Raw genomic sequence first — 13,989 nt, forward strand, 5'->3', positions numbered from 1 at the left:
TTGACTAAGGAGTTTAACAAATAAATAAATAAACACAGGCAGTGTCACTGGAGCCCTTGTCGCACACAGTGGCTGTCCTGGATATTTGTGTGTAAATAAGAAACAGCAGAGACCGGCAGCCAACGCTTGATTGATGAAGCACTCGCTCCCGCCCACATGCCAGCCTCTTTTTTTTTGATCTACTGTGATTGTCGGAGCGTGGGAGCACCTTAACGCAAAGTGAGCAAACCAGCGACACCGATAGAATTCTCAGCAGTCACAAAGGATCCGCCTGGGCACGCTAGGTAGTTTCAGCACGGGTGGGGTGATAGCACCTGATGCTGCAGGCTGCATACATCCTAATTTCAGATATATGAATTCATTTAGTTTTTCTTCGGTGCATTTTAGAGAATAAACACACAACAAAGGGAAAAAATGGGGGTTATTGCAGCACCCGTCCATCCATCGGTTGTCTAAACTGCTTATCCCAGCAATCCTCGGGCAGTGGGCAGCGGACACCTTGAACTGGTTGCCAGCCAGTCGAAGGGCACACAGAGACAGACAACTCACTCCCACATTCACACCTAGGGACAATTTGGACCAGCCACTTATACAGACATGCATGTTTTGGGAATGTGGGAGGGAACCGAAGTGCCCGGAGGAAACCCACGCAAGCACGGGGAGAACATGCAAACCCTGTATAGGAAGGTTGGTAGCTGGATTTGACCCAATGGCCGCAGACTCGCCAACCACTCAGCGCCTCTTACTGCAGCATGTATATATATATATATATATATATATATATATATATATATATATTTATATATATACCGTATTTTCCGCACTATAAGGCGCACCTAAAAGTCTTATTTTTTTTCAAAAGCTGACCATGCGCCTTATAATACAGTGCGTCTTATTTATGGATCAACATTAAATCACAAGGTCTCGCAACTTACGCAACAGCCGCCGACTCGATTTTCCCCCGAACGTGGAGTAGTCTGCGGTGTATGCTGGGATTTATATACCGGCGTTTCATTGGCTAACCTATGTGACAATCATCATTTGAATCGATCACTATTGGCTAAAGTTATTTGGAGCCTCGGATAGGCTAGAGGGCCGAAACAAACCCTGCAATTGGCCAAAAAAGATGTGTCAATCATCAGTCAAATCGATCACTATTGGCTGAAGTTATTCGGAGCCTTGGATTGGCTGGAGCGCCAAAACAAACCCTGCAATTGGCCAAAAAGATGTATCAACCATCTGTTGAATCGATCGCTATTGGCTGAAGTTATTCAGAGCCTCGGATTGGCTAGAGGGCCAAAACAAACCCTGCAATTGGCCGAAAAAGATGTGTCAATCATCCGTTAAATCGATCGCTATTGGCTGAAGTTATTCGGAGCCTCGGATTGGCTAGATGGCCAAAACAAACCCTGCAATTGTCCGAGTTTAGCAATGGCGTAGCAAGCTTAGCAAGCTTGCTAAAGTACACCATAAAGAAACATGTTTTATTAGTCTGTATTTGCAAATAATTTACTCTCCTGGATTTACTTCACTCACGGTTGTAAGAAGACCATGATTGCGTATCATTATTGAACGTGAGAACTTAGGTGAGCTATGCGGCTTTTTATTTTCCCGGTATCTTGTTTTAGAACGATCTTGATGTTGCTGTGATGAGTTGAGTCAATTAAACTCAATTCCGAGTGTTTATTGTCATATGCACGGTAAGGTTGCGAGCGAAAAATAAAATAGAAACTAAGAAATGTTTGGCATTTCTTGAATCCCAAGACTTTAACCTTCCGAATGATATTTGAAATGATGCATTTGAGTGACATAGTACGGACACCGCATCCGCACGTGTCTACGACACGTATTTGCTTCTTTGCAAGCTTTGGGAATGTTAAGGGGGTAATCAGTTGGACTGAATCATCTGACTGTTTTATCGATGTTCCCATTGTAGCGCCTTATAATCCGGTGCGCCTTATCTATGGAAGATATAGGACCAAAAACTATTTTTTGGGGGTGCGCCCTATAACCCGGTGCGCCCTATAGTGCGGAAAATACGGTATATAAAACATATGTGTGTGTGTGTGTTTATATAAATCATATCGATGGGAAAAATATTGCGTTCATGGTTTGCGTTATAATTTTCAATTTAACGCGTGAAAATATATTAACGTAACGATTAAAATTCCCCCTGCGCCCGCCCCCGCAGGCGGCATTGTTTTTGTGTCTGGTGGAGAGAATCAGAGGAAAATACAGATACAGAAGTTGGTAGCTAGCCTCAGGAAGATACCTAGTGCTGTTAACATTATAGCTGGCACTTGGCAGGAAAGGCAAAAACCAATAGGTTACCTGATTACCCAAAAGACAATCATCAAGAAATACAACCAAATTTCACGATTATTTTGTCTAAAATGGCTTTGTGTTTAGTCACCTACCGATTACAAATTGTTTAGAACAGACTGTAACATTCGGATACAGTTTGGGTGTTAGGTCTGCTCTACTACACCTTGACAACCATGAGTGTCTGCCTACTTGTCGACAATTCCTTACCTTAGCAGCAGGCAGACGAAAAAACCAACTCCTTAAACTTCCCACTTTTGTTTTAACACCCAATAACAACAATTTAAAGCAGACATGTCCAAAGCCCGGCCTTGGGGGGCCAGTTATGGCCCGTGATCAAATTTTTACTGGCTCGCGGCCTCTGTCATAAATATAATAGAACGTGGCCCATCAGTAATGTTGACGGCAGTATAAGATTAATACGTACAAAAAAATAAATGAAATAATAAACTAAATCACCATTTTACCAGATGATGGCAGATGAGGGTCGGCGTTTCCAGGACAAATGGATATTGGAGTATTTTTGTACCGAAATCAGAGACAACCGTGTCCGCCTAATTTGCCGAGAGACTGGCTGTTTTTCAAATGATACTAAAATAAAAATAAAATATCAAGCGGCACTGCCAGACAAAACATTCCGATTACAAAAAGCTCACTGGACGCTGAGAAAAGGTGAAGCAATTTGAATACATAATGAGTAAAACAAATATTATTTTCCCACACAGCGTTTTTGTTCATTTTATAATGGTCTCTGATTTATTTAATGGAATAAATATATTCATTCATTATCTTTACCTTAGGGCAGTGCTTCCTCAATTATATTCTGTCATGCCTCCCTAGAAAGAAGAAAACCCTTTGCGGTCACCTTCCCCCCTAAGTGAAGGGATACTGCCCCCTGGTATAGTGTTGGTGCAGTTGCACTTTATTCTAGGACAGTTACAAAAACAAGCAAAAAAATGCAAAGGTCAAACGTGCCCACCTTGACAGAGCCAATGGCTAAAGGTCATGTGGTCTGCTGGAGCATATCCCGGCATTCCTTGTGTAAAGGCGGGGTATGCCCTGGGTGAGTTGCAAGTTCACCATAGGGCCACATAGAGACAAACAACCATTCACTCTCGTACTCACACCAACGAACAATTTGCACTGTCTAATTGGCTTCTCATGTATGTTTTGGGTGTTCGTGTTAATGATAATGGTTCAAAGAATGCCAGGTCAGTCCTCACACAATTTCAGTTCATGAAATCTGGCCCTCTTTCGGAAAAGATTGGATAGTAAGAACCATGACAACATTAAACTTTGTCTGTTAGACCTAAGTGTCTGAAACTCATGACAAAAAGTTACCGGGTTACCAGGGCAGGCAACTTTTCAGAGTTGTCTGCCCTAAAGTTGCCTGCCCCATTTTTCACAACTTGAAAGACAATGAGATGACTAATCGCAAAAAAAAAATGAAAAAAAAACATCCTTGCAAAGTATTAAACAATATATAACAGAACAACACTTTAAAATTGAGTTTATTATAAATCTACTTGTAACATTCATTGCATGTATATGACATCGCTGTTTTCCATCTGTCATCAGTATGTGCCTGTATTTACTCAAATTTATTCATGCAATGTTTGCGTTGCGTCGTCTGCTACAAGCTACGTGAACTCCTCTTTCCACGATGCTTTTAATTTACGTTTACGTTTTGTAGCGTCATCAATTTTGTTAGCTTCTTTTGAATATGGAAAAGGTGGATTCCTAACCACTTCTCCATTTTTCTTGTGTTCTCTGTGCGTCTACTTTAGAAAATGATATGCAAATGCACGACCGTATAACGCTCAGGAAAGTCCGGAAGCACAAAGTTATTCGATGCAGGCCTCTGATTGGCTGCCGAGTATGCAAATTGCCAAACGAACTGAAATTCCGAAATTTCCAAACCGAACAAAGATTTCAAAATCGGAATCAATGAAGCGTTTGATTTGAAAAAAAAAGTTTTACACCCGACATAAAAGATATTTCAGACACTGCTGTATAGTCGACTGTCTGCATTTGGGTATGTGTGTGACGTTACACGAATACTATTTATAGTATTAAAAATATACTAGCTTCCTTGTTCAAACTATAAATGAACTCACTTTTCTGATTTTAGAAATTTGTTGTCAACACAATAATAATCAAAACAAAGTGCACGTTGTCTTGCCACAGCTAATCATGTTTATTTTTAAATGTATTACTCCCATAAGCTCTACAATTCATTATAACTGCTCTAACAAATATGACAAAAAGTTTAGACCGTAGATTAGCTACCCCAAGAGGTCGACTAGACCGCCCTGGTGAATATTAATGTGTTTGGTTAATGGACTCACTAGACCTGAATGCAGTGAAATGAATTCCTGCGCCGAACGGCGTGTTTGCGCGCGGGTCGGGCGCTGGCGGGGGAGCGTGCGCATGCCTCAAAGGTCTTCATTATTCAGTCGCATTTCTATTCTGCCCGCTAATCGGAATATGTATGACACGGGGAGCTGGTGTGTTGCGTTGCCGCCACGAACAACAATGGGCGCGTTGTTTTTCCCCCGCTTTACCCCCCTACAGGAGTGGGACTCGGGCGCAGGCGGCATGAAAACCTAAACAAGCAAAACAAGACCGTAACGGGGTTTTCGCTATGCCTGCGTCTCGGTTCTTGGAACTTACCTGACTGAAGGGGATTAATGCGCCGTCTTTATCAGTGTCACACCAGCAGCCTCCTTTTTTTCTCGTTTGTTTTCCTCTGCGGCACGCTTTTTCAACAAGTCCAAATCACACCAAACCCCAACCTATAAATCTACGAATCGGGCTTCATGTGCTTTAAAGGCAAACGCATAAAGGGTGACTTCAAAGCTGAAGTAGTCAAATAGAATACATGTAGAAGCTGCTAGCTCCCTGTACACCATCACAAACATCGTTGAGATTCCTTACAATTGAGGATGTGTATTTGATGTATTTTTATTTTATTTTTTGTCAGAGATATTCAAATAGAAGAGTTCCACATATCTTCTTTCAAGCGCGGAGTTTAGCAGTGACAAAAGTGAATGAAGGCTTGCAAAGAAGGATAGAAGGCCGTTTTGAAAAGGGGACCAAAAAGTATGTGTAGTGCACTGAAAGATGTTGGAATACAATGGCAGAAGGTTCATCTGGTTAAGGGGAAAACTAGTTTTTCAAAGAAGCAATAAATAGATAAAAAACTTAGAATTTCACAAAGAAGGACGTTTGCCATTAGAATATTTATTTTAGCCAACTTTTTTTTTTTTGCATTTTAGACAAAAAAGAAAGACCTACTTACAAATATAAGCTTCAAATACAGTGATACCTGTTAAGGCTTGCGAGTTTGACTCAAACACAAACACACGAGAAGAGTTGGTCTGCATTTATATAGCGCTTTTCATGTTACTGAAGACCTTGCAAAGGGCTTTACAATGTGCCTCACACTTACCCTAGTTCAAACGGTATTGGGGACAATGTTGAATGAAAAAAGGTGCTCCGCGTATGGGAGGAGGGAGAGGAAAATTAGAAATAAAAACGATAGTCCGACAACAACTCACGGCTGGAAAGAAACAAGAAGTCCGGGGTTGGTTACAGACAGGTGTCCAGGAGTAAGGCAACAGCAACAAGCAGGATGTCCACTCGGAGTAAATACTGATTCGACAAAGAAAGCTGTTGGTGCAGTCATTTTATACCAGGTCATAAATGATAGTCATGTGTGGATGATGAGAAGCAGGTGTAAAGATTCTCCAGTCCTATAGTTTGTTGCGGCCTCTTGCGAATGGTGGCATGCTGGATCATCACAAGACCTCTACATATGAACTGCTGGAGATATGAGAAATTCGAGATACAACATATCTTACGAACCAAAATTCTTTCCTGCCCTACAAGAGAAAATCCAAGTTTCGAGACTTTCTGAATGCTAAAGGGTCGGATGTTCGAGAACGCTCAACGCTAGCATCAGCTCGTCCCAGTTAGTGCATGTATATCCCACCATACAGACCTTATCCCGGGCTTTTATGTTTTTTTTGTGGGTTATTTTTTTTTTTTTTTTTTTTTTTTTTTTTTTAATCTGAGCTCTTGTGCTCGATTGTATTATCATCTTATCATGTGTAATTTTGTTCGATTACAATCTCAATGTGTTTTTAGTCATCAGAAGATATATTTTATAGTCAAGTCATGTTTATTTGTATGGCCCTTAATCACAAAAAGTGATTATATATAAAGCTATTTAGGGACAACTTGGATGCTGTTGGGAGGCCCAGAACGAATTAAATGGTTTTCAGTTATTTAGTTTTGGGTAAATGCATTCAAAATACGATCCGGGGACAATTTATTATCGTATGTGTTATTCTATTATTTAACTAAATTCATAATAGAAGACTAAAATCGAGTACTGTTTTCACACCGATAACTGATAAATATTTGTTGGTGCGAGCTAGTGAGATTCCCACTGAGCAGGAGCTAGCTTTGGTAGCTAACACAATTCAATGGCGAGAGACCCAATGGGACTCCAAGATGATACGTTTTCTAGATATGAGATGCACATGCTGGGATCCTTCACTCTTTGAAATGATTTATTTGTCACATATTTGTAAAGATGCACCTTTTTTGTTTAAATAGTATCTAAGATGTTCCCACACTATTTAGATACATTTCTTGTACAATATTTTTTTAAATAATTCTATGGAAAAAAACACTTTTTTGTAATATATTTTTTCAACAATAATTTAGTATTATCATCAATGACCAAGCATTGCTGTAACTTGTACAATGAGAAGTTTACTTTTGTATCATAGTAGTATATGTCATGCATCTTTAATGTATGTATTCAAAAAGGTCACTAGAGATAATTTTCTGTTTATAATTGCATGCATCCTGCACTCCTTACAATCCATAATTAGTCTGTATTTAACATTTAAAGCGCTATCATCCCAATCATTGATTAAAAACGATCGCTATTTTTGGTTCTGACGGATCGTCTTTCCAATTCAAGAAATCTTTTATTTTTCTGTTGAATGATTGGATTTTCCTTTTTTTGGCCTTTTCTCTCCAGATCCGCCTTCTTTGTTGGCGCAGCCCCAGCCGAAGATCTTTGGTCAGATTGACAAAAATGTGGATATCCCCTGCTTGGCCACGGGTAAGTTGGATGAGTGTAAAGCTGATTTTGATTTTAGCTTCATCTTCTCTTGTAGTTCATAAGGATTTTACTAAATAGATCTGTTTTCATTGAGTTACTGTTAGATTGAAATATATCACGATGATTTATTGAGAGTAGAAATGGAATTTAACTTCCTTAAAAGAAAATGTAAAAATGACTGTAATAAAAAAGAAATTGCTTTATTACAAATATAATATGTTCATTTTCAGTATTTGCTTATTTTATTGTATGTTTGTATTCCTTATACAATTATATATTGTATGAGCTGGTAGAAGCTATCCACTTTAGGTCAGGGGTCTCCAAAGTGGTGCCTGCGGGCACCAGGATGCTCTCTGTGGACAGTTGAGGTACCCACGGACCTGTTCTGAAAACAGCTCACCAGTGCTGGGTCATTGGTATTTTCTTATTTTCTGTTTGTTTGTTTTTTTTAGTTATTGACTGAATCTATTTAAGCATACTTTCAATAATTAACATGGTAATTACATAGTAACAACATAGACATGACATAACTTGTTATTTTTGAAATGCATAATACACTAGGTACACTTTGCGCTAATTAGTTAAAAAAATATATGATTTTATTGTACATTGAATATTTTGATATGGCAATTTGCATTTTATTGCCTGAAAAGTGCGCTGTACAAATGATAATATGTTCTTATCATTTTTTCAAATATCTAACACTTTTATTCTTTTGAGGTATGAGGTTTCTTATTTCTACTACAATTTTAACCAATTTCTTTACGGGGGGAAATACACTAAGTAAGCACATTTGGCAGAATATCTTTAATTTGTACCTAACATTTTTGTTCTTCTAGTAAAAACAATCTTATCAATCATAAAAAATATTGTCATAACAAATATATTAATTTGATCAAAATAAAAAAGAACTTTAAATTTCACTTTTTAAGATGCATTTTAAGATGATTTCCATTTAATATGACACAATATGTTGTGTTTGGATGTTAAACCAAAACGCAGACACACGGGCAACATTGGGAAAACGGAAGGGGAAAAACATGAACAAAAAGCACAGTCCAATTAACTCACGGCTGGATGAATAATTGCACATTTTTGGGGCGTATGGCACAGGCACATTGGCAGGTAGGAACGATGTGAAGTGCAACAATCCGTTAACTAAGATTGTCAGCACAATCCATTTATACAAAGCCCCTGATGAGAGGCAGGTTCAGACGTTGGCTAGCAGGTGTTGTGCTTCTCCAGCACCCCCTGATAAACAATGGAATACTGGATCATTACACAAAACCTAAAACGAGTAACTATATTGTCCACTGAAACAGATTTTACCTATTTTTTTCACATTTTTGACCAGATTTTTTTGCAGGGAGTTTTGTTCTTTCCAATTTAACCCTTTAATATCAAGAAGCAAATACGTGTCAACAGTCACTTAAATATGTCATTCCAAATATAATTGGAAAGCTTAAACTCTTGGGATTCAAGATTTCATGACCATTTAGAAATGTACTCATCACAGAAATATCACGAGGCGTCTGAAAAAGTAGACCCATAAACTATATATTCGGCATAGCTCACCAAAGAAGAGATGTTGCCGCCATCACATTCGTCAGTAGTACACAACCATGGGCTTCTTACATTCGCGAGATTTTAGTGAAAAATATTTCCTCCAAAGCACAAGATAAGGGTGATAAATTTAAAAAAAAATCAGCCGAAAGACCTCTCTGCATGGCTGGCAGTCCTTGTTGCTTAGCCCCAAATAAACAGTTTAGTAAAATGATTTTGTATTGGCCATTTGCAAATGAACTTTTATTGACATTTTTCCACGTATAGGCTAATGGTGGTCCACAGCCCGCATTAGCCGATACGGGGCTGGTTTCTCAAAAAAAAAAAAATATATATATATATACATATATACATATATATATACACCAGGTGATTCATTTTCAAATTTGTACGTGCAAGTGTGCACAATAGTGATGGAAACGTGGAAAGAGAATTTAAACGTTTACAACTCGTTCACAATGTCTAAAAAAAAATTGTAAATCTAAAATGTACATTTACAAAGGTATTAGTATTGTAAACTTGTCGTCTCCATATGGAGACTTTTGGAAATGCCTAAACCTCCCCTTAAAAATGAATAAATATACAATGTTTAGTTTTTTAACATTGTGATCAAACTTGATGAGGTACCAGGTAGGTCTATAAGCTATTGTTTCACCTGTTTTTTCATCTGAAATGCCCATGCTACACTAATCTGGAGGCACTTAATAAAACATTACTAACATTACTCAATGTTAGTAGCATTTGCAGTGATCATTTCAGTTTGGGACACAACTTCAGAGTGTTAACTTTTAAAATACATGAAAACCGTCCATATTCTCCAAATGGTTCAAAAACACCAATTAATTTACTTTGGTTGCTTCTCGGTGGGACAGGTACTTTAAAGGAACATCTAGGGGTTAAAAAGACAAACACTTTGGTTTGCACAGGGTCAGAACAGATTCAACTTGCATCCTTAGACACCACTGTAATTCAACCATGGTCCCTGGGTGTGTGTTTGTGGAGTTTGTGTGCAAATGTGTTTAGCAGTAGAAGTAGATTAACACAGTGACACCAAAGCCTATTGTTCATGACAGCTGCTAGAAAGTGGATTATGGATTATGTGAAGATGATTTAATGTGTAGGAGTGGACACGACTGGGCGCGGAATAAAAACAAGTCAACATTCGGGCCACTGTCACATGAAAGTTTGAAGTTCCTCGTCGATACGGCCAGACTTAATTAAATAGGCTGAGCGCCTCGGGGTGAGGGCAGAGCAGAGCGATGGAGGTTGGAAGGACGAGTGACAGGTCGAGAGAGGCGAGGAATACTTGACGTGTTTTCCCGGGAAGTTTGACACTGAGACATCTAGGTGAAAGTCAGAAGCTCTTACCACGAAGCATGCTCACACATACACACACACACACACACACACACACATATATATGCATTCTCTTCAAATTAGCATGGATAGCCGATGCTAATTAAATTAGCCACCTGCCCGTCACTTTTGACACTTGTGTCGGGCGGGTTGACACTTATGCTGTAGATATTTGCAGCTATAATTTATTCAGAATGTTTTCCTGCTGCCCCCGCCACCCAAACGCAGGCTGCAATCAATATATTATTAGCGGTCATTATGTCCCCATACATATTAATAGACGGAGGGAGCAGGGAAACATATTGTAGGCCCGTCAGGGTATTTGCACAGTTCGCCGATGTCAGAATTATTTTTATGATTAATTGTGTCCCATTTGAATGAGCGGTGAGTGGAGTGTGTGCAAATCCTGGGTCCAAGTCTGACAAAAAGGCACATGCGGAGTTTTCAAATTGAGATTGCGTCATTACAACCACCAATTACCGTAAATTCCGGACTATAGAGCGCCCCTGATTATAAGCCGCACCCACCACAGTTTAAGAGGAAAACCGATTTTGTACATACACAAGCCGCACCTGTATATAAGCCGCATGTGCCCACATTTAAACTTGTAACACAAACACAGAATTAACCCAAACCCGACTTCAAGTCCCGCGATTGAAACTAAATGTCCTTTGTTAAAGTCCACAGTCTAAAAATCACAGCCGGCAAAATGAATGGAAAATGATACCGGTACTTAAGGTTTGATGCAGACCTGCAGAGTCCAGGTCCTGTTGAAAGTAATCCAAGGAAAAAATGTGCATATTTCCAAAGGTAAGGGTGGGAAAAATATATCAGATGAACACATTTACTCACGCAACTCCTTTTTCTTTAACCAACTTTTTAACCCCTCTTCTTTCCTTGTCTCTCCCTCACATTTAGCGGTCCCCACTTAAACTCGGCACCCCACGTTTGTTCCGCCCCTCATTTTTCGTTCACCCGTATCAGAATAAGTGTCTAAAATAAATACAAATAAATTCATTACAAAAATATACAGTTGCAAATACATATTATACATGGGTTACACATATTTACAAAGAAAGACGGTACACCGAGAGAGTTTTCAAAGCTTTAATAATAATAATATAGCTTTGACAGGGCAGTTAATGGTAGCAGCACTCAAGCGCCACTCGCGGCCGTTAGAAAAATTACATAAATTGGCCGCATCACTGAATAAGCCGCAGGGTTGAAAGTTAGGGAAAAAAGTAGCGGCTTATAGTCTGGAATGTGTTTGAAATAAAAAGGGGGTTGGATTAGAATAGAGTAAACCAGGAAAGTCTTTATTGTCATTGATAGTATATATATTATATTATAATATTAGACTTGGCATTCCAGGATAATCACAAATTAAAGACTCGAAGGAAAACATATATAAAAGACTGGCAGTCCTCGTTTTGTCCCATATTTTCAAGAACCGTCTTTGAAAATGTATTACATTTGTCCGAGATTTGTGTTTTTTGTTTTGAAATGTCATTGATACTGATCAGAATCCTCCTCAATCTCCCAAAACTTTGGCATTAAAAAAATTAAAATACAATCCAATACTGTATATCAATTTTCTTTTCGGGAATATTCTATTCTTATCATTTCTATTTTCTCATCATAACATGACCCTGAGAGCAGCTAATACTGTTACAAAGGACTGCTATTAGTATTGAATGTGGAATAAAAGTACTCACCTATCCTTAGTATTTCAAAATGATGTATGGGTAATTTAACAGGAAATTCAATTTACTTTACAAATGTGGCTTTTACAAAATATAGCCTGTTAACCATTTGAATACACACATACGTTTTCCGTTAGTTTTGCATTGTTTGACAAGTTTCACATTCCACAAGTTTGAAAAAGTACTTGAGTACAGTAGCGGGAAAAAACTGGTCGAAATTAGTCTAATCTGAGGCTTGATGCAACCGTAATCTACTTGGTATATGCACATTCTCTTCCAAAGTTCAATATGTTGTTAGCTGAAAATCACACCAAAAAAAAAGTTGAATCTTTTAAAAAAGTAAACTTTTGCATGCCGTTTTGATCTAATTGCCTACCGTGCAATTAAGATGGCCTTGTATATTCTATTTATTGAATCAAACCTTTGAACGGTATTCTTTTCTGTGATTTCAATCCGCTTGCCCTTCAGTGAACTAATGTGAACAGCTAACTGACACAGAAACAACATTGAGATAAGAATAAAACGTCTTCCATTCTATAGAATTGTTTTGTACTTCTATTTTCTACAAGGATAAGTTGGTGTGCTTTGCCAACTTGCTGAACAATTTTATACAAAATGTGTTCTCCATCTTTTAAAGTAATGGATTTAAAAATACAAGTTTTGTTATAATGAGTCCATGGGTTTAACCATGTGATAAGAGGAAAAATAAGAGGAAACTCAAAAACATATTGATGCAACATCAATTTAAACGTCACGCCAGACAAATCATTAATTTAAATGAAAACACCTTACATTCACAAAACATGACATACTTCTTCATACTTCTAAAACCCACAATAATACTAAGAAAATGGGATGTGGATCGTTTGGGTCAAAACATATGTTGGCCTGGAGAGGGATGGGCGCTGCCAGGATGTACTTGCCAAAGACACACCACGGGAAATGGTGCCACTAAGTGGTCAAAGGATCCAACCAACCAATTTGTTTCTTTGTTTCTTTCTTTGTGTTCCCTGAGGTAATTTTCCTGTTTCTGCTTCTTTGAATCCACTTCTGTGCATTACTGCCCCCTATCATTACGGATATTTGTCTCTGTTTCACTCACACAAACTCATACACCCTTATTCCATCAACTTACTCCTTTGATTATCCCCCTCTACTTGACTTCTCAAATTCTATTAAAAAGCCCCGTACGCCTTAAAAATTGGAGAAGTATCCTTTTGTTGAAGCCTGTCCAACAATCCTTTTAGTGATGTTTTATTTACTCTTTCTACCAACCCCTTCTTCATCATCTCCCTTCCTGTGTCTGTGACATGTCTTCTAATTGAATGATCTTGCGTCCTTAAGAGAACTTTTTTTTTTTACAATGTAATCAAGAACTAAACAGGAAACTAATATGTTTAACCATTCACAGAAAGAGTAATATTTCTATAATCCACCGTAAATGTAAATGTTTTAACTTTATTTTTATTATTATTATTTATATATTTTGCTTTATACTGACACAAGAGAGACATAAGTCACATTTCTAATGTGTCCATTTTCTCCATCTGAATTCAGGCATGATTGCCATGATTCCAAACACTGTGGATCACCCTACCTAAGACCAAACATAAATCTATTTTTCAAACAATAAAGCTGACATCCAACTTGTTACCTGCCCTATTTTTGCGTTCTTAAGACCACAACCAGCAGATGCTGTATTTTTCCCCCAGATACCCGTTTATTTTATGTCATGATTACTAACTCTGATCACCTTGAGGAATCATGTGGGTGCCTTCTGATTGGCTGGCACTTCGCTCTTAAGCACACTGCGCCCAGACCTCCTCGTCAGAGTGTACTTTGTAAGTCTGTGTGACTCTCCTGATTTCCCGTTCGTCAAAGAACTCTGCTTACCTGTTTCTGCCT

At 38.4% G+C, this 13,989-nt stretch overlaps 1 protein-coding gene across 2 annotated transcripts in view; it reads left to right on the forward strand.

The window, feature by feature from the left end:
* sdk1b (sidekick cell adhesion molecule 1b) overlaps positions 1-13,989 on the forward strand; it is a 421,825-nt gene that overhangs the window by 259,441 nt on the left and 148,395 nt on the right. For both annotated transcript variants that reach the window (XM_088341980.1, XM_088341981.1), the window contains one exon: positions 7,379-7,462. In XM_088341980.1, coding sequence (XP_088198106.1) covers positions 7,379-7,462 — 84 coding nt within the window. The remainder of the gene's footprint in view (positions 1-7,378; positions 7,463-13,989) is intronic.

The sequence above is a fragment of the Urocampus carinirostris genome, chromosome 8, assembly GCF_059441175.1.
Source record: "Urocampus carinirostris isolate Australia breed hairy pipefish chromosome 8, RoL_Ucar_1.0, whole genome shotgun sequence".
Lineage (NCBI taxonomy): Eukaryota > Metazoa > Chordata > Actinopteri > Syngnathiformes > Syngnathidae > Urocampus > Urocampus carinirostris.